Genomic DNA, 20,139 nt, shown 5'->3' on the forward strand with positions numbered 1-20,139 from the left:
TATAAACTACACAAGAAAAGTATTCAAAAACCATCTTGAGAGTTTTAATACATACCAGGCTCCAATTTGATAATTTTTACTGCAGCCAACTCTCCTGTATGAATATTTCTAGCCTAAAATGAAAATAAAAATGTTATTTTGTTAGTTATATAAAAATTATTTGGCACTAAGTTAATTAGTTGCTTATCAACCATGCTTTTAACAGAACAACAAAAAAACCCCTTTATTTCCAATAAATGAATATATTCATTTTCTCACTAAAGAAAAATATAGAAAAGGCACACACACACGAACACACACTCATGTTACCTTCCATCCTACCACTCAAAACTAGCTATTGTTTACAATTTTTGTTATACTTTGCTAAGTCTTTTTTTTTTTGCAATAAAGTTAATATTCTTACTAATTAAAAAATACTCATGGTTTTTATATATTTTATAAGAATAATAATAGATCATTAAAGGAAAATTTAGAAAAATAAGTCATCTGTATCTTACTACCCAGAGGAAAAAAGTTAACAAATAGAGCATGGTTTTTTTTTTCCCCTGTGTAGATGTATAAGTGCTTACATGTATATGTGCCATCATATGTGGTCTTCTACAATGTTGTTTATAATACTGCATAATTTTCTACTGAATGGAGACTGTATTTCACTAATCTGGTATTGCTGAAAATGGAGGGTTTTAATATTGTTCTGCAGTTATAAATAGAGGGATAAATATATCTTAGCTTTATATCTATCCACAGCCTTATTTCCTCCAGATAAATTTATTTTTAATTTTATTTATTATATTTTTATTATATTTATTTATTTTAATATTTTTTATTATTTATTTTATTTCTATTTATTCAGATAAATAGAAAAGAAACTACTTCCTACTAACCAAAAAAATCATGGGCCGACTGATTTTTTTGAAAAGATTTATTTATTTGAGAGCACGCCCAGGAGCGCCGCACACACCCAAGTTGGGGCAGGGGCAGAGGGAGAGACTCTTCAAGCAGACTCCCAGCTGAGCAAGGAGCCCAAGATGGGGCTGGATCCCCTGACCCATGAGTTCACCACCTGAGCAGAAACCAAGAGGCTGACACAAACAACTGTACCACCCAAGTGCCCTGGACAGACTTATAATTAGTGCTACAATGATTATAACTGCAAATATTTTGGCACATACCACAGTTTAACGGTATAGCAACCTACAAGTATATTTGTTAGGTCAAAAAGTACGTAGATTTTAAATGAAAACACTGCCATAGTGCCCTTTAACAAAACTGTGTGAATTTATATTCTTACCAACCTTGGATGTGAAATCTATATTTGCTAACTTCTCTTGTTGGTCCAAATTTTAATTGTTTTTAAAATTATGAACTTTCTTCATGTTATACATAATTTTAAATGGCTACATAATAGTCCAAAAAATCATTCTCCCTTATCATTAGACGTTAAGGATGCTACACATAGTCTTTTCATTATTTAAGATTATTTTGTTCAAATGGATTCTAAGGTTTGAAATTAACTAGGTCCAAGGGTATGAATATGAGCATTTAAGGCCATTAGCACATACTATCAAAATGATCTAAAAGCATTGTACTATTACATTATCATTGCTAATATGAGTGCTCATTTCCCTTACATCAAGTGGTACGCCATATGTGGAAATGCAATTTAGTAATTCACAAGGCTTTCACTTACTCTATTAGAATCAAATATAAACTTTCATACTTGGCATAAAAAAATAAGCATATAAAAAAACAAGAAAGTAAAATTATACCAATTTGCTGGATTAAATAAGTAATGTTACAAGAGGAAAAAAGGGAAAAGAATAAAGAATGACAAAGAATATAGGGAATACAACCTTCAAAGGAATACTTTTAGAAAAGACATATAGAAGGTGAGAAAAATGAATCGAATGGGGGAGAGGGATACAGAAAGAAACACAAACAGGAAGAAAAAAAGGATTTTCTACACAAGTCTCAAATACAGTAAGAAGTTCATATTTTCCTCATCTATCATGGTAAATTAGCATAAGGAGTGGTCTGGGGAGGAAAAAAGACATTTTAACCAACCCCCCCCCCCCGAATTATCCCTAAACCAAATGCAAACACATTCAAAGACATGGAACAGGTCAGCCAAAAGCTTCACACCACAACTATCCTTTCTGCTTTCTTGCCCTTGGACAAAAGAACTATCTGTTAGCCTTAGGTGTTGTCCCAGTTCCTAAGATCTTTCAGCATTTCAGTCCTGCCATGGGTTATAGAAAATTATGTGTACACAGATTAGGCTGTCCACTGCTCGACATTTTACATCCCAGTGAGATTTTGGTATATAAGACATGGCCAGAACAGACACACGAAAAAGTGCTCAACATCACTCAGTATCAGGGAAATATACAAATCAAAACCACAGTGAGATACTACCATACACCAATCAGATACTACCATACCAAAAGAATGGTTAAAATTAACAAGTCAGGAAACAGCAGATATTGGCGAGGATACAGAGAAAGGGGAACCCTCCTATACTGTTGGTGGGAATGCAAACTGGTGCAGCCACTCTGGAAAACAGGATGGAGGTTCCTCAAAAAGTTGAAAATAGAGCTATCCTATGACCCAGCAATCGCTCTACTGGGTATTTACCCTAAAGATCCAAAGTGGCACATGCACCCCAAATGTGTATAGCAGCAATGTTCATAATAGCCAAACTATGAAAGAACCTAAATGTCCATCAAGAGATGAATGGATAAAGAAGATGTGGTATATATATACACACAATGGAATACTATGCAGCCATCAAAAGAAATCTTGCCACTTGCAATGACATGGATGGAACTAGAGGGTATTATGCTAAGTGAAATAAGTCAGAGAAAGACAATTATCATATGATCTCTCTGATATGAGGAATTTGAGAGGCAGGGCAGGGGGTTGAGGAGGATTGGGGGGAAAATGAAACAAGATGGTATTGGGAAGGAGACAAACCATAAAAAACTCTTAATCTCATAAAACAAACTGAGGATTGCTAGAGGGTGGCTAAGTTATGGACACTAGAGAAGGATATGTGCTATGGTAAGTGCTGTGAAATGTGTAAGTCTAATGATTCACAGACCTGCACCCCTGAGGCAAATAATACATTACATGATAATTAAAAAAAAAAAAAAAGAACATGGCCAGAAGTTATAAAATAAGCAGTAATAACTGACTTCTTGGGAATGCTGTTCAGTGGGTTATAAATGTGTATTGGAAGATAAATTCCATGATAATGATGCAAATTATATCTATAATTGCTTTATAGTTTGGGGGAACTCTCATATTCATTACTTTATTTATTTAAACACAAAGACTTAGCTAGGTCAAGTTAGGGGACTTGCCCAAGGCTATTCTGCTGGCCAGGGGCAAGAGACAGTGTAAGAACCCAGTAAATGTATTCTGATGTCAACGTTCCACTGCTTTTTCAACAGATGAGAATTCTGTTTTCCTTTTTTAAATGCAACAGGTACCAAAGAAAAGTATTAATTTCATAATATTTAACACACCTCAGGGGTGACTTTTGTTGAAAATAGGGTAATGTACTATTCATATTTTATATTAAACTATTTCCTATGATGATTTTCAACATTAGAGATCGTAAATTCTTTCATATTTAAGGTCCTAAATAATTTGAGAGTTGAATTTGAACCAAGAAAAAATATTATTATTATTATTTTTTAAAGATTTTATTTATTTATTTGACAGAGAGAAATCACAAGTAGATGGAAAGGCAGGCAGAGAGAGAGAGAGGGAAGCAGGCTCCCCGCTGAGCAGAGAGCCCGATGCGGGACTCGATCCCAGGACCCTGAGATCTTGACCCGAGCCAAAGGCAGCGGCTTAACCCACTGAGCCACCCAGGTGCCCCTATTATTTTAAATAATTTGGAAAAAGATACCAAATAAAAGTCAGTAGCTTTCCAAAATGTTTAAACTCTTAACTTACAGGATTCGGAAAATTATCAACTGACAAGACTCAACTAATTCTTCTTTTAAGGCTCCTGCATCATAATCTAGCAAACATAATCCACTACGATCTTTTCACGTTGTCATTCCCGGTTTTCCCCTCTTTCTGCATTTCTCTAAGTGATAATTTTTAAAGTTTCCCTGGAATATAGAAAACATAAAATATCTATGTGTATATAGTGGAGATTTACATATGGGAAGAAAGATTTAACTATAAGAGACATAGATGGCCCAAGAAAGTAATATGTATGTACACTCACAAACAGTGACAGTTGAACCATTCAAGGTTCTAAAACTCAAGAGAGTACAATGTTTAACTCATGCAACAGTGATAGATGCTGACACATCTCTAGCAACAAAATATCTTCAGGGTATTCATTATTCCAGTTTTCCAAGCAAAACAGGATTAGGGCAATAAACCCTGCCAGTCACTAGAAGCCAAAAGAAAATATGAGCCCACACCTCCCAATTACAGTTTATCAAACAAGTGCCAAGAGCATGAAAAGATCTAATATGCTTCTCTGAGATTGTGAAACAATTAATTCTGATTTAATCAGATTAACCAGAAGCAAATGACTTGGTCTCTAGTTTGAAAACACTGCCCTCATTCTGGTACATTCTCCTTCCCCTACCCTTTTCCCCCTCCACATTAGTCTCATTAATTCAGATTTCTCCCTCAGAATGCAATTTAGGTATCACCTCCTCCAGGAAGTCTTGCCTAACATCCCAAGGCTGGATGAAGTGTGTTCTCTTCTTAGCTCTGAGGAGGATTCTATGAAGGACTATGCTATGGGTAGATGGTTCTATAAATTTGTTGAATGGACAATTACGATTGGAGTAATTATCCTCTTTACTTAAAGGTTGAGAATATTAAAATTCTCCACAACTAGGAAGTGCTATGAAACTGATAATATACTGCTTTAAATGGTCTTCTTTTATTTATGTTAACTCATTTTTCAATTTTTTAAAAAAGATTTACTTATTTACTTGAGAAAGAGAGGGTGTAAACCAGTGGGGAGGAGCAGAGGAAGAAAATCTTCAAGCAGATTCCCCACTGAGCGCAGAACCTGACTCGGGACACTCAGTCTCATGACCCATGAGATCACGACCTGAACTGAAACCAAGAGTCGGACACTTTAACAGACAGCCACCCAGGTGCCCCTCATTTCAATTTTTATTACCATGCATTAAATATTTTAGAGAAAAATTTTATTGTAAAAAATTACTACAAAATAGTATTTTGTTTAAAAAATTCAAATACTATAAAATAAGATGACAGTCCCTCCCATCTCCCCACTTTCATCCCCTTGAGGTAACTACTGTTAATAGTTTAGAGTGTATCCTTCCAGGTTTTTAAGTAGGTTGATTCTTTCTTTTTTTTTAATTAATTATTTTAGAGAGAGAAAGAGAGATCAAGTGGGGAGGAGGGGCAGAAGGAGAAGGGAATGTGAATCCTCAGCAGATCTCACAACCCTGAGATCATGACCTGACCCGAAACCAAGAGTCAGTGGCTCAACTGACTAAGCCACCCACATGCCCCAATTCAGTTGATTTTTTAAATATATTTTTTAATGATTTTATTTATTTGACAGAGAGAGAGAGATTACAAGTAGGCAGACAGAGAGGGGGAAGCAGGCTCCCTACTGAGTAGAAAGCCCGATGGAGGGTCAATCCCAGGACCTTGAGACCATGACTCGAGCCAAAGGCGGAGGCTTAACCAACTGAGCCACCCAGGCGCCTCGGTTTGTTCAGTTGATTCTTAAGAACACATATACTGAGCTGGGTGGCTCAGCTGATTGGACGTCTGCCTTCAGCTAAGGTCGTGGTCTCAGGGTTCCGGGACTGAGCCCCGCATCTGGATCCCTGATTGGTGGAGAGCCTGCTTCTTTCTCTCTTCCATCTGCCCTCTACCTACTTGTGTGCTCTTTCTCTCTGTCAAATAAATAAATAAAATCTCGGAGGAGGAGTCAAGATGGCGGAGAAGTAGCAAGCTGAGACTGCTTCAGCTAGCCGGAGATCAGCTAGATAGCTTATCTAAAGATTGCAAACACCTGAAAATCCATCGGCAGATCGAAGAGAAGAAGAACAGCAATTCTGGAAACAGAAAAACAACCACTTTCTGAAAGGTAGGACCGGCGGAGAAGTGAATCCAAAGCGACGGGAAGATAGACCCCGGGGGGAGGGGCCGGCTCCCGGCAAGCGGCGGAGCAACCGCGCACAAAATCAGGACTTTTAAAAGTCTGTTCCGCGGAGGGACATCGCTCCAGAGGCTAAACCGGAGCGAAGCCCACGCGGGGTCAGCGTGGCCTCAGGTCCCGCAGGGTCACAGAAGGATCGGGGGTGTCTGAGTGTCGCAGAGCTTGCGGGTATTGGAACGGGAAAGCCGGCTACAGAGACAGAGCCGACAGTAAGCTCGCAGCTCCGTGTTACCTTGAACCGGTCGCAGGCTCGGTGAGCTCGGAGCGCAGCCGGAGGTCAGGCAGACGGGAGTAACTGGGCGCTGTTCTCTGAGGGCGCACTGAGGAGTGGGGCCCTGGGCTCTCGGCTCCTCCGGGCCGGAGACCAGGAGGCCGCCATTTGTATTCCCGTCCTCTGGAACTCTACGGAAAGCGCTCAGGGAACAAAAGCTCCTGAAAGCAAACCCGAGCGGATTACTCACCCCGGCCCCGGGTAAGGGCGGTGTAATTCCGCCTGGGGCAAAGACACTTGAAAATCACTACAACAGGCCCCTCCCCCAGAAGATCAACAAGAAATCCAGCCGAGACCAAGCTCACCTACCAAGGAGTGCGGTTTCAATACCAAGGAGAGCAGCAGAATTCCAGAGGAGGAGAAAGCCAAGCACGGAACTCATGGCTTTTTTCCTGTGATTTTTTTTAGTCTTGCAGTTAATTTAATTTTTTCTTTTTCATTTTTTTTTTTTTTTCTCTTTTTCTCGCCTTCGGGTAAAATTTTTTTTTTTTTTTAACTGTTACCTTTTTCTTTTTTAACGATTTTTTACTAGTTTATCTAATATATATATATTTTTTTTTACATTTTTCTTAGGTGTTTTCTTTTTTAAAAAAAAAATTCTTTTCTTTTTTTTTTTTTTTTTTTTTTTTCTTTTTTCTTTCTTCCTTTTTGAACCTCTTTTTATCCCCTTTCTCCCCACTCACGATTTTGGATCTCTTCTAATTTGGCTAAAGCATATTTTCCTGGGGTTGTTGCCACCCTTTTAGTATTTTACTTGCCCCTTCATTTACTCTTATCTGGACAAAATGACAAGACGTAAAAATTCACCACAAAAAAAAGAACAAGAGGCAGTACCGAAAGCTAGGGACCTAATCAATACAGACATCGGTAATATGTCAGATCTAGAGTTCAGAATGACAATTCTCAAGGTTCTAGCCGGGCTCGAAAAAGGCATGGAAGATATTAGAGAAACCCTCTCGAGAGATATAAAAGCCCTTTCTGGAGAAATAAAAGAACTAAAATCTAACCAAGTTGAAATCAAAAAAGCTATTAATGAGGTGCAATCAAAAATGGAGGCTCTCACTGCTAGGATAAATGAGGCAGAAGAAAGAATTAGTGATATAGAAGACCAAATGACAGAGAATAAAGAAGCTGATCAAAAGAGGGACAAACAGCTACTGGACCACGAGGGGAGAATTCGAGAAATAAGTGACACCATAAGACGAAACAACATTAGAATAATTGGGATTCCAGAAGAAGAAGAAAGTGAGAGGGGAGCAGAAGGTATACTGGAGAGAATTATTGGGGAGAATTTCCCCAATATGGCAAAGGGAACAAGCATCAAAATTCAGGAGGTTCAGAGAATGCCCCTCAAAATAAATAAGAATAGGCCCACACCCCGTCACATAATAGTAAAATTTACAAGTCTCAATGACAAAGAGAAAATCCTGAAAGCAGCCCGGGAAAAGAAGTCTGTAACATACAATGGTAAAAATATTAGATTGGCAGCTGACTTATCCACAGAGACCTGGCAGGCCAGAAAGAGCTGGCATGATATTTTCAGAGCACTAAACGAGAAAAACATGCAGCCAAGAATACTATATCCAGCTAGGCTATCATTGAAAATAGAAGGAGAGATTAAAAGCTTCCAGGACAAACAACAACTGAAAGAATTTGCAAATACCAAACCAGCTCTACAGGAAATATTGAAAGGGGTCCTCTAAGCAAAGAGAGAGCCTACAAGTGGTAGATCAGAAAGGAACAGAGACCATATACAGTAACAGTCACCTTACAGGCAATACAATGGCACTAAATTCATATCTCTCAATAGTTACCCTGAATGTGAATGGGCTAAATGCCCCTGTCAAAAGACACAGGGTATCAGAATGGATAAAAAAACAAAACCCATCTATATGTTGCCTCCAAGAAACACATTTTAAGCCCGAAGACACCTCCAGATTTAAAGTGAGGGGGTGGAAAAGAATTTACCATGCTAATGGACATCAGAAGAAAGCAGGAGTGGCAATCCTTATATCAGATCAATTAGATTTTAAGCCAAAGACTGTAATAAGAGATGAGGAAGGACACTATATCATACTCAAAGGGTCTGTCCAACAAGAAGATTTAACAATTTTAAATATCTATGCCCCCAACGTGGGAGCAGCCAACTATATAAACCAATTAATAACAAAATCAAAGAAACACATAAACAACAATACAATAATAGTAGGGGACTTTAATATTCCCCTCACTGAAATGGACAGGTCATCCAAGCAAAAGATCAGCAAGGAAATAAAGGCCTTAAATGACACACTGGACCAGATGGACATCACAGATATATTCAGAATATTTCATCCCAAAGCAACAGAATACACATTCTTCTCTAGTGCACATGGTACATTCTCCAGAATAGATCACATCCTCGGTCCTAAATCAGGACTCAACCGGTATCAAAAGATTGGGATCATTCCCTGCATATTTTCAGACCACAATGCTCTAAAGCTAGAACTCAACCACAAAAGGAAGTTTGGAAAGAACCCAAATACATGGAGACTAAACAGTATCCTTCTAAAGAATGAATGGGTCAACCGGGAAATTAAAGAAGAATTGAAAAAAATCATGGAAACAAATGATAATGAAAATACAACGGTTCAAAATCTGTGGGACACAACAAAGGCAGTCCTGAGAGGAAAATATATAGCGGTACAAGCCTTTCTCAAGAAACAAGAAAGGTCTCAGGTACACAACCTAACCCTACACCTAAAGGAGCTGGAGAAGGAACAAGAAAGAAACCCTAAGCCCAGCAGGAGAAGAGAAATCATAAAGATCAGAGCAGAAATCAATGAAATAGAAACCAAAAAAACAATAGAACAAATCAACGAAACTAGGAGCTGGTTCTTTGAAAGAATTAATAAAATTGATAAACCCCTGGCCCGACTTATCAAAAAGAAAAGAGAAAGGACCCAAATAAATAAAATCATGAATGAAAGAGGAGAGATCACAACTAACACCAAGGAAATACAAACTATTATAAGAACATACTATGAGCAACTCTACGGCAATAAATTTGACAATCTGGAAGAAATGGATGCATTCCTAGAAACATATAAACTACCACAACTGAACCATGAAGAAATAGAAAGCCTGAACAGACCCATAACCAGTAAGGAGATTGAAACAGTCATTAAAAATCTCCAAACAAACAAAAGCCCAGGGCCAGACGGCTTCCCGGGGGAATTCTACCAAACATTTAAAGAAGAACTAATTCCTATTCTCCTGAAACTGTTCCAAAAAATAGAAATGGAAGGAAAACTTCCAAACTCATTTTATGAGGCCAGCATCACCTTGATCCCAAAACCAGACAAGGATCCCACCAAAAAAGAGAGCTATAGACCGATATCCTTGATGAACACAGATGCGAAAATACTCAACAAAATACTAGCCAATAGGATTCAACAGTACATTAAAAAGATTATTCACCACGACCAAGTGGGATTTATTCCAGGGCTGCAAGGTTGGTTCAACATCCGCAAATCAGTCAATGTGATACAACACATCAATAAAAGTAAGAACAAGAACCATATGATACTCTCAATAGATGCTGAAAAAGCATTTGACAAAGTACAACATCCCTTCCTGATCAAAACTCTTCAAAGTGTAGGGATAGAGGGCACATACCTCAATATCATCAAAGCCATCTATGAAAAACCCACCGCAAATATCATTCTCAATGGAGAAAAACTGAAAGCTTTTCCGCTAAGGTCAGGAACACGGCAGGGATGTCCATTATCACCACTGCTATTCAACATCGTACTAGAGGTCCTAGCCTCAGCAATCAGACAACAAAAGGAAATTAAAGGCATCCAAATCGGCAAAGAAGAAGTCAAATTATCACTCTTCGCAGATGATATGATACTATATGTGGAAAACCCAAAAGACTCCACTCCAAAACTGCTAGAACTTATACAGGAATTCAGTAAAGTGTCAGGATATAAAATCAATGCACAGAAATCAGTTGCATTTCTCTACACCAACAGCAAGACAGAAGAAAGAGATATTAAGGAGTCAATCCCATTTACAATTGCATCCAAAACCATAAGATACCTAGGAATAAACCTAACCAAAGAGACACAGAATCTATACTCAGAAAACTATAAAGTACTCATGAAAGAAATTGAGGAAGACACAAAGAAATGGAAACATGTTCCATGCTCCTGGATTGGAAGAATAAATATTGTGAAAATGTCTATGCTACCTAAAGCAATCTACACATTTAATGCAATTCCTATCAAAGTACCATCCATCTTTTTCAAAGAAATGGAACAAATAATTCTAAAATTTATATGGAACCAGAAAAGACCTCGAATAGCCAAAGGGATATTGAAAAAGAAAGCCAACGTTGGTGGCATCACAATTCCGGACTTCAAGCTCTATTACAAAGCTGTCATCATCAAGACAGCATGGTACTGGCACAAAAACAGACACATAGATCAATGGAACAGAATAGAGAGCCCAGAAATAGACCCTCAACTCTATGGTCAACTAATCTTCGACAAAGCAGGAAAGAATGTCCAATGGAAAAAAGACAGCCTTTTCAATAAATGGTGCTGGGAAAATTGGACAGCCACATGCAGAAAAATGAAATTGGACCATTTCCTTACACCACACACAAAAATAGACTCAAAATGGATGAAGGACCTCAATGTACGAAAGGAATCCATCAAAATCCTTGAGGAGAACACGGGCAGCAACCTCTTCGACCTCTGCCGCAGCAACATCTTCCTAGGAACAACGCAAAAGGCAAGGGAAGCAAGGGAAAAAATGAACTACTGGGATTTCATCAAGATCAAAAGCTTTTGCACAGCAAAGGAAACAGTTAACAAAATCAAAAGACAACTGACAGAATGGGAGAAGATATTTGCAAACGACATATCAGATAAAGGACTAGTGTCCAGAATCTATAAAGAACTTAGCAAACTCAACACCCAAAGAACAAATAATCCAATCAAGAAATGGGCAGAAGACATGAACAGACATTTCTGCAAAGAAGACATCCAGATGGCCAACAGACACATGAAAAAGTGCTCCATATCACTTGGCATCAGGGAAATACAAATCAAAACCACAATGAGATATCACCTCACACCAGTCAGAATGGCTAAAATCAACAAGTCAGGAAATGACAGATGCTGGCGAGGATGCGGAGAAAGGGGAACCCTCCTACACTGTTGGTGGGAATGCAAGCTGGTGCAGCCACTCTGGAAAACAGCATGGAGGTTCCTCAAAATGTTGAAAATAGAACTGCCCTATGACCCAGCAATTGCACTATTGGGTATTTACCCTAAAGATACAAATGTAGTGATCCAAAGGGACACATGCACCCGAATGTTTATAGCAGCAATGTCCACAATAGCCAAACTATGGAAAGAACCTAGATGTCCATCAACAGATGAATGGATCAAGAAGATGTGGTATATATACACAATGGAATACTATGCAGCCATCAAAAGAAATGAAATCTTGCCATTTGCAACAACATGGATGGAACTAGAGCGTATCATGCTTAGCGAAATAAGTCAAGCAGAGAAAGACAACTATCATATGATCTCCCTGATATGAGGAAGTGGTGATGCAACATGGAGGCTTAAGTGGGTAGAAGAATAAATGAAACAAGATGGGATTGGGAGGGAGACAAACCATAAGTGACTCTTAATCTCACAAAACAAACTGAGGGTTGCCGGGGGGAGGGGGTTGGGGAGAAGGGGGTGGGATTATGGACATTGGGGAGGGTATGTGATTTGGTGAGTGCTGTGAAGTGTGTAAACCTGGTGATTCACAGACCTGGGGATAAAAATATATGTATATAAAAAATATATGTTTATAAAAAATAAAAAATAAAAAAAAAAAAAAAATAAATAAATAAATAAATAAATAAAATCTTAAAAAAAAAACAAAAAAAGAAAAAAGGAACACATATACTGACAGTTTGACAGTTTCTTACAAAGCTAAACACACAGTCTTAACATATGATCTAGCAATCCCCACTTTTGGCATTTACCCAATTAAGTTAAAAACTTACATCCACACAAAAACCTGTACAAGAATGCTTATAGCAGACTTTAATCATAATCACCCAAACTGGAAATGATTAAGATGTCTTTCAATAGGTAATGATGAACAAATTGTGGTACATCCATACTAAATATTATTTAGTGATTTTAAAAAATGAGGGGCGCCTAGGTGGCTCAGTGGGTCAAGCCTCTCCCTTTGGCTCAGGTCATGATCTCAGGATCCTGGGATAGAGCTCTGCATTGGGCTCTCTGCTTAGCAGGGAGCTTGCTCCCTCCCCCCCCTTCTCTACCTGCCGTCTGCCTACTTGTGATCTCTCTCTGTCAAATAAATAAAAAAACAATGAAAAAAATGAGCCATCAAGCCATGAAAAGTTATGAAACTTAAATGCCTACTGCTAAGTGAAAGCCATCAGTCTAATACCATATGATTCCAAGTATGTGACATTCTGGAAACAGTAAAACTATAGAGAATAAAAAGAATGATGGTTGCCAAGGGTTTAGGTGGAGACTGATGAATACCTAAAGCATAGGAGGTTTTAGGGTGGTGAAACTCTTCTGCATGAAACTGTAATGATGGACACATATCATTATGTATCTGTCAAAACCCATAAAACTGTACAACACAAGTGACTCTTAATGTCAAGTATGGACTATAATAATAATAATAATATATCAATACTGGTTCAATAATTGTAATAAATGTGCCCCACCAATGAAAGATGTTAATAAAAGGGGAAACCATGGGTAGGTAGGTGGTTGGGGGGTAGATGAATGTAACTACATCCTATTGGCTCAATTATTCTGTAAATCTAAAACTAAAATACTTAAAATTAATTCTACTGATTATTTTTAAAAGAATACATATAAAACTATTTTTTTAAGTATAGGATACTTTCAGACAGATTTAAGAGTCAATTTTCATGATTACAATCAACACAGATATGTTGTTTCAATTTAATAGAACCAAAATAAAGACACAAGGACAGAGAACACCTTTTTGGGTATTTTGTTTTGTTTTGTTTTTTAGATTCTCAGGGGCTCAGAAAGAAACAGCTCATTGGAGGATATGAACAACAATTATAGAACCACATAAAATAAAAATGGTATTCAGTACCAGGCAGAAGCCAAAATATATGATTAACAGAAGTAAAAAGTAAAGAAAAATAATATAAGCTAAAACTCCCACTAACAGATATCTTAAATGTCATTCTCCATTTTGAAGACATACTTCTGTTCTCTCCAAATGAAGCAACGATGGGCAAACTTTCGTACTCTGTAATTTTCCAGCTGGAATTTTTAAAACAGAAAGCAGTACCAGGCTCTTTTATAATAAAATGCAAAGAGGCTTTCAGAAAAAAAGATCTAAACAGAGACTTTACAGATTCAATTTGCTAAAGAGATCTTTCAGAAATTTAACTATATACTTTCACACTATAACCCAGAAGAGTCATATATAGTACTGGTTTTTGAAACCCAACTATTCTCTCCAACAAGTTCAATGCAATATTCTCAAGTATTTTTGTTTTTAACACACAAGAATTCGAAAATCCTGCAGTAGGAAATAATGGAATGTACTAAAGCACCTCTACAAAAAGGATCTAAATATATTTCTGATTCCTGTGTATTTTAGTAGGTTACTGGTATTCACTATTCAGACTTAAAAGTATAATAAACACCCAGAACTCTAAGAAAATGTCACTACAGCTAATCTCTTTTTTTTAAGATTTTACTTATTTGAGTGAGAGAGTATGCACGTGAGCACAAGCAGGAGGGAGGGGCAGAAGGAGAGGGAGAAGACTCCCCTTGAGCAGGGAGCCTGGCATGGCTCGATCTCTGGACCCCAAGATCATGACCTGAGCCCAAGGCAGACATGTAACACAGACTGAGCCACCCAGGAGTCCTGCTTATCTATTATTTAACTCTTATTAATTAGGAATTGAAATCACTGGGTAGGGAAAGATAAACTAATAATAAATGGGATCAATGTAATAATAAAATCCATGAAAGAGCCTTTCCAGTTAAATTTTCTATTCTCATTGCTAATGCATTTCCCTTTAACATCTTAATATTTCCAAGTCAATTTACTATCAGAGAAGTGTTTTAACTCAAATTGTCCAGTCTTTGATTTTTAAATTCACAGTGAAAAGTTATCCTTAGAGTTCCACTTGCACAAAGGTTAAAAAAAAAAAAAAAAAAAATGCTGACCAAGCCATTTCTATTTCAATAATACCATGCAGCTGCCAGTTTTTTCAGCCATGAACTTCTTCACATGCTGTGAAAATTTTAAGGTGATTAAAAATAATTAAAGGAAAAGTCTTGTGTCTACACATTTACCTGCAAGTTTTCAAGAAAGAACAAGAGAGAGAATACTTAATAATAAATATTACACCTCTGTGGCCATGAAGTTAGAATTTTTTAGAAGAGAATTTTTAAAAATTAGATCTAAAATAAAACTGGTAACTAATGACAGTCATTTAAAACCTATGGCAACCAAGACAGTCACCATGAAGGTAAGTGAGCTCAGCCTTTATACACAACTTTATTGTTCTTCACATTAGGCCCCTCATCCTATCTCCAATTAACTTCTTTCCAGCATAATTTTAGGGTCACAAAAACTTTTCTGGAAAGCCAACTGGGGGCACCAGTTTTAAATATGCCCCCTTCTTCCAAAAATATTATTTAACATAACTACAGAAAATTGAGATATCCCTGTATGTAACAAGCTATCTCTAGTGGCCAGTGACTATTTTCAGTCAGGATTATGCATCCCAGATTTAAGAATATGAACTACAATACAAAAGTAGCAACACAGCATCTGTAAGGTTTGAAGAATGTGAAGTACTGGTTCATCCAAAAAAAAAAGTAAACTATGTCATAGGCTATAAAACCTCTATACCTGTTTTTGGTATACTGTTTTAGAACACTGTTTTTGACTGGCTCATTGAACCAATATTACTGACTATGCATCACGTACTGTTGTTGATATTGGGGAATTAATGAAACAAAAAAGTTCCTGTCTTCCAAGGCTTTTATCAGTTGGAGAGAGAGAGAGAGAAGTGAACAGTAAATACCATACAGTGTCACAAGTGCCCTCAAAGGTGACATAAGACAACATAGGAGGTTCTGACCCCATTCAAAGCTGGCTGGAGAAAGCTTCCAAGAGAAAGTAAATCTAACCTGAGACCTGAAAAGAGATGTTGGGGCTGCAGAAGAAGCATGATGGTGGTGGTAGTGGTGGTGATGATTATGGCAGAATTCCAGACAACATGGTAAAGACAGGAGAAAACACGGGCATCTCAAAGAAGAACTATCTTGTGGTAAGGGAACTTAATAGTGTAAATAAGGGAAGGGTGACACATCGAGATTCCTCTGCAGCTCAAGACAGACTATATCAACCACTGTTCTCTTGGAGCTACCACCTACTAACTTCTTGGTCACCCCCCCTCCTTGTTCATTCAAGACTTTATGGTCTCTGGGTCAGTCTTCTTCTCCATTCCTTCTCTTGCCTCCAGACCTACTTCCTGACTTTTCATTCCTTGACCTCCTATCTGAATCTTGATTTCAAACACTGTACTTCCTGCTGATGATCTACCCTTCAGTCCCAGTCCTTCCATTCTTATCAGAGCAGTTCCTTATGGCTACCAATTATATCTCAATTCCTCACATTCCCTCAATTTTCAGGGTTCCATAGTCCATCACTCCATTTCCAGTCACTCTCTCACAAACTCCCTTAACTCCTGTCCCATCCTGCCCTGTATCACACTAGCTTTGCAAAATCCTAATCTGATTAAACATAATCCACTCATTCCATGCTGGTATTAAATAGCTAGCCAGCTAATGCTGCTGGAAACAAATTTAAAATTATGTTAACTGATCTTATTTTGAAATCACAACACACATTTCAAACTACAACTTTTCCACGAGGAGAAGCTATTTCCCACTCTTCATTAGGACTATTTTACTCTCCTCTTCAAACCTTCAATAATGCTTCAGCCTCTTTATTACTCCCTCTTTTCTTACCTATCCTGAGTAATGACGAAATTTCAGTTTTTCTTTATCTGACATTCTCCTATGTAGTCTTATGGCTTTAACAACCATCTCCAGGACAAATCTCTCCTTACTCAGCTTCACATTCCTAAATCCATGGAAACCTAAAAGGCATCTCAATGTTAACATGTCTAACATAGAACATTCGATTATCCCTACTCCATAAACCCATTCATTCCCATATCTTCCCAATCTAAATAAAATTAATTGCATGCATTCAGTTGTTGCTTAAATCCAAACCCAACTTCATTCTTCATTTCTTTCCTTTTACTTTTACACCTGATGTATAAGCAAATCCTGATGACTTAAAAATATAGATCAAATCCATTCACGTCCCTTCACCTCCTCTGTTCTACTTTAGTTCAAGCTTGTCTCCATTAGAAACTGGTAAGCTATTTAATGTAAGATGCAAAGAAACAGCAAGCCTAGCATAACCCCTAGTTTGTGGACTGCACAACTGAGTGAACAGTGTGGTCCCATTCACTACAATGACAAAGAAGATGAACACACCTTATGGCTCGAGACAGGAAGGTAGTGAAGGGACATAGATGAATGGCTCAAATTTGAACATATTTAAATTTTAGGTTCCGATGGAAAACCTACTAGTGATACCCTGTAAGCCACTTAATAGCTCCTCAAGCTCAAGAGCTAACCTGGATTGGGAGACAGATTTGGGCACCATCAACATTACTGAATCCAAGCCAGGTAGATGAGATTACTTAGGAAGAATGTGGAGAATAAGAAAAGAAAGTCAAGGGTGCCTGGGTGGCTCAGTGGGTTAAGCCGCTGCCTTCGGCTCAGGTCATGATCTCAGGGTCCTGGGATCGAGTCCCGCATCGGGCTCTCTGCTCAGCAGGGGCCTGCTTCCTTCCCTTCCCCTCTCTCTGCCTGCCTCTCTGCCTGCTGTGATCTCTCTCTGTCAAATAAATAAATAAAATCTTAAAAAAAAAAAAAAAAAAAAAAAAAAAAAAAAAAGAAAGTCAAGAATGGGATATTAAAAAATCACCCATATTAAGGAATAGTGAAAACAGACAAAACCAAAACCACTCCAGAGATACTGTTTTATTAGAAACCCAGTTCAGAGAAACTGTTGGAAATCATCTAATTCAACTTTGTTCTAAAAAAACAATTCTCTTCTACTTTGCAGCGGTAATTTGGCCAATCTGATATATTAATTCTTTAGGATAACTTTAGTTGAATGAAGGCTTTTCTATGATAAGCAAAATCTACTTTCCTATAATTTCTCCTCAGAGTCCCTAGTTTTGGACTGTGAGGTAATACTGATTTAGCATATTCCTCCTACTGTGACAAATTTCAGGTAACTAAATTTATTAATTTATTAAGTATTTATTGAGAGCCTATGGCAGTCAGGGGCTAGTTCTACTTTTAACCCTGCTAAGATTAAAAAATATAAAAGCTGGGATGCCTGAGTGGCTCACTCAGTTAGGCACTGGATTCTTGGTTTTGGCTCAGGTCGTGATCTCAGGGTCCTGGAATAGAGCCCCGTGTCGGATTCTATGTTTGGTGCAGATTCTGCTTATCCCTCTCCCCACTACTCTACTCCTATTCTTTCTCCCGCTCGCATTCTCTCTCTCAAATAAATAAAACCCTTAAAATATATATGTATGTATGTATATGTCTATATATATATATGTATATATATGTGTATAATATATACATATTGTATGTAAGCATACATATGTATATATGTGTATATACACACATATATGTATACATGTGTATACACACACACACACACACACATATATACACACACATGGGCTCCTTTCTAACTACAAACATCCAATCCCTTCAAAATACTACATACAGTTTCCAGACCCTTCCTGCTATTCTGGTTACTATGTACTTTGACTAAGTGCTCAAAGTTTGATAGCACTTATAACAATAGATTCATGGCAATAAAGGAGACTTCTTTTTTTGAATTTCTATAAAGTTATGATATTTTTAAAATTGAAAAATAAATGTTAAAAGTGTTATATTCAAAACCAAACGGAATATTTTATCCTCTGACAATAGCAAAGTAAAGTGCTTCATTTTACTCCTCTTATAAATCCTTTAAGGAAAAAGGTAGGTTATAAACACTAGGCATAGTATACATATACAAATTGTTACATAAATTTCAAGGAAAATACTTCCAGTAAGACTATTAAGTTTATGGGAACAAAATACAATAAGGGTAGAGTCACTTATAGCATAACATTCACATGAAAATTTAAAATAAAGATTAGTCATTCATTATTTTAATTTTTTTTTCATTGAGCACCACCTATGCACCAGATACTTCAGATGTGAAGGTAGTATTGCTGGAATAGGAGCAAAGAATTACAAAGATGTACCTGCCCTGTCTGAGTTTCAATGGGACAGATTACAGATAGCACCTAAAAAAGGAACTGACTGCTTTTAAAAGAGTAAGTCCTTATTGTTTAAATAAGTTAAATGGCCACTTGTCAAGGACAGGGTTTGGGATTTTTGCACTGTGTGAGAGGCCCCTGCCAACTCATAAATTCCTTAATTTTTGTGGAGTATTTCCAAGCTGCCTTCCACACAGTTACACAGGTCTAGACAGGTGCTCCTACTGCCATAGAAGGAGACTGCACTGCAGCATTCCCCAGCAGACATACTCCCAGGCAGACATAGTCCGAGCCTGGGGCCTTCCTGTTAGGGTTACTCTAAATCTGTCCACATGACTAACATCTCAGGACACACTAAAGCCTTGGCCTGTTAGGACACTTACTTGCCTGTGAAAAGCATTTTCTTAACCCTTTCTTAGAACAGATTGATTTTTTTAAAAGGAGAGTTCTGGGGCGCCTGGGTGGCTCAGTGGGTTAAGCCGCTGCCTTCGGCTCAGGTCATGATCTCGGGATCCTGGGATCGAGTCCCGCATCGGGCTCTCTGCTCGGCAGGGAGTCTGCTTCCTCCTCTCTCTCTCTCTGCCTGCCTCTCCATCTACTTGTGATTTCTCTCTGTCAAATAAATAAATAAAATCTTAAAAAAAAAAAAAAAATAAAAGGAGAGTTCCATCCAGAAGAGTACTTAAATTGAATTATTTGGATGTCCTAATGGCAAAGTAAAAGGAAGAAAGGATTTAAGATGAAAGGGAACCACTGTTGATAGGTGACACATTTTTGAAGTTATAGTCAAAATTCACTAAAATTTCAAAAAGCTCAGAAAACTTAAAGAAACAGTTTTATTTTTGTGTTAAGAATTTGTTCAAGGACACTGATCACAGCATTGCTTATAATAAGGAACTCCTGGAGATAATCCAACGATAATGGATTAAAAATTGTACGATGAAGTCAAAGCTCTAAGCAAAAACTATGTCAAAATTTTTTTTTAAATTGTAAAATAATACAAGAAATAACATTCAAATATAAAATGTACATAATTACTAACATAAAAAGTTGTTTGTAATATATTGTTAAAGTGAAAAAAACTTGTATTATCATATATATACCATATAGAATATATTGTATATTATATATGTGTTATATTTATTATGACTAATGTATAATGGGAAATTTTCCTAGAAAAAAAAAAACTGGTAGGGAACCAATCAACTCCATCATATA

The 20,139-nt window shown here is 37.4% G+C and overlaps 1 protein-coding gene across 4 annotated transcripts in view; it reads right to left on the reverse strand.

Annotated features, from left to right (window-relative positions):
- MAP4K5 (mitogen-activated protein kinase kinase kinase kinase 5) overlaps positions 1-20,139 on the reverse strand; it is a 115,269-nt gene that overhangs the window by 83,234 nt on the left and 11,896 nt on the right. For all 4 annotated transcript variants that reach the window (XM_059182051.1, XM_059182049.1, XM_059182050.1 and 1 more), the window contains exon 3: positions 56-113. In XM_059182051.1, coding sequence (XP_059038034.1) covers positions 56-113 — 58 coding nt within the window. The remainder of the gene's footprint in view (positions 1-55; positions 114-20,139) is intronic.

This window comes from Mustela lutreola, chromosome 7 (genome assembly GCF_030435805.1).
Source record: "Mustela lutreola isolate mMusLut2 chromosome 7, mMusLut2.pri, whole genome shotgun sequence".
NCBI classification, from domain to species: domain Eukaryota; kingdom Metazoa; phylum Chordata; class Mammalia; order Carnivora; family Mustelidae; genus Mustela; species Mustela lutreola.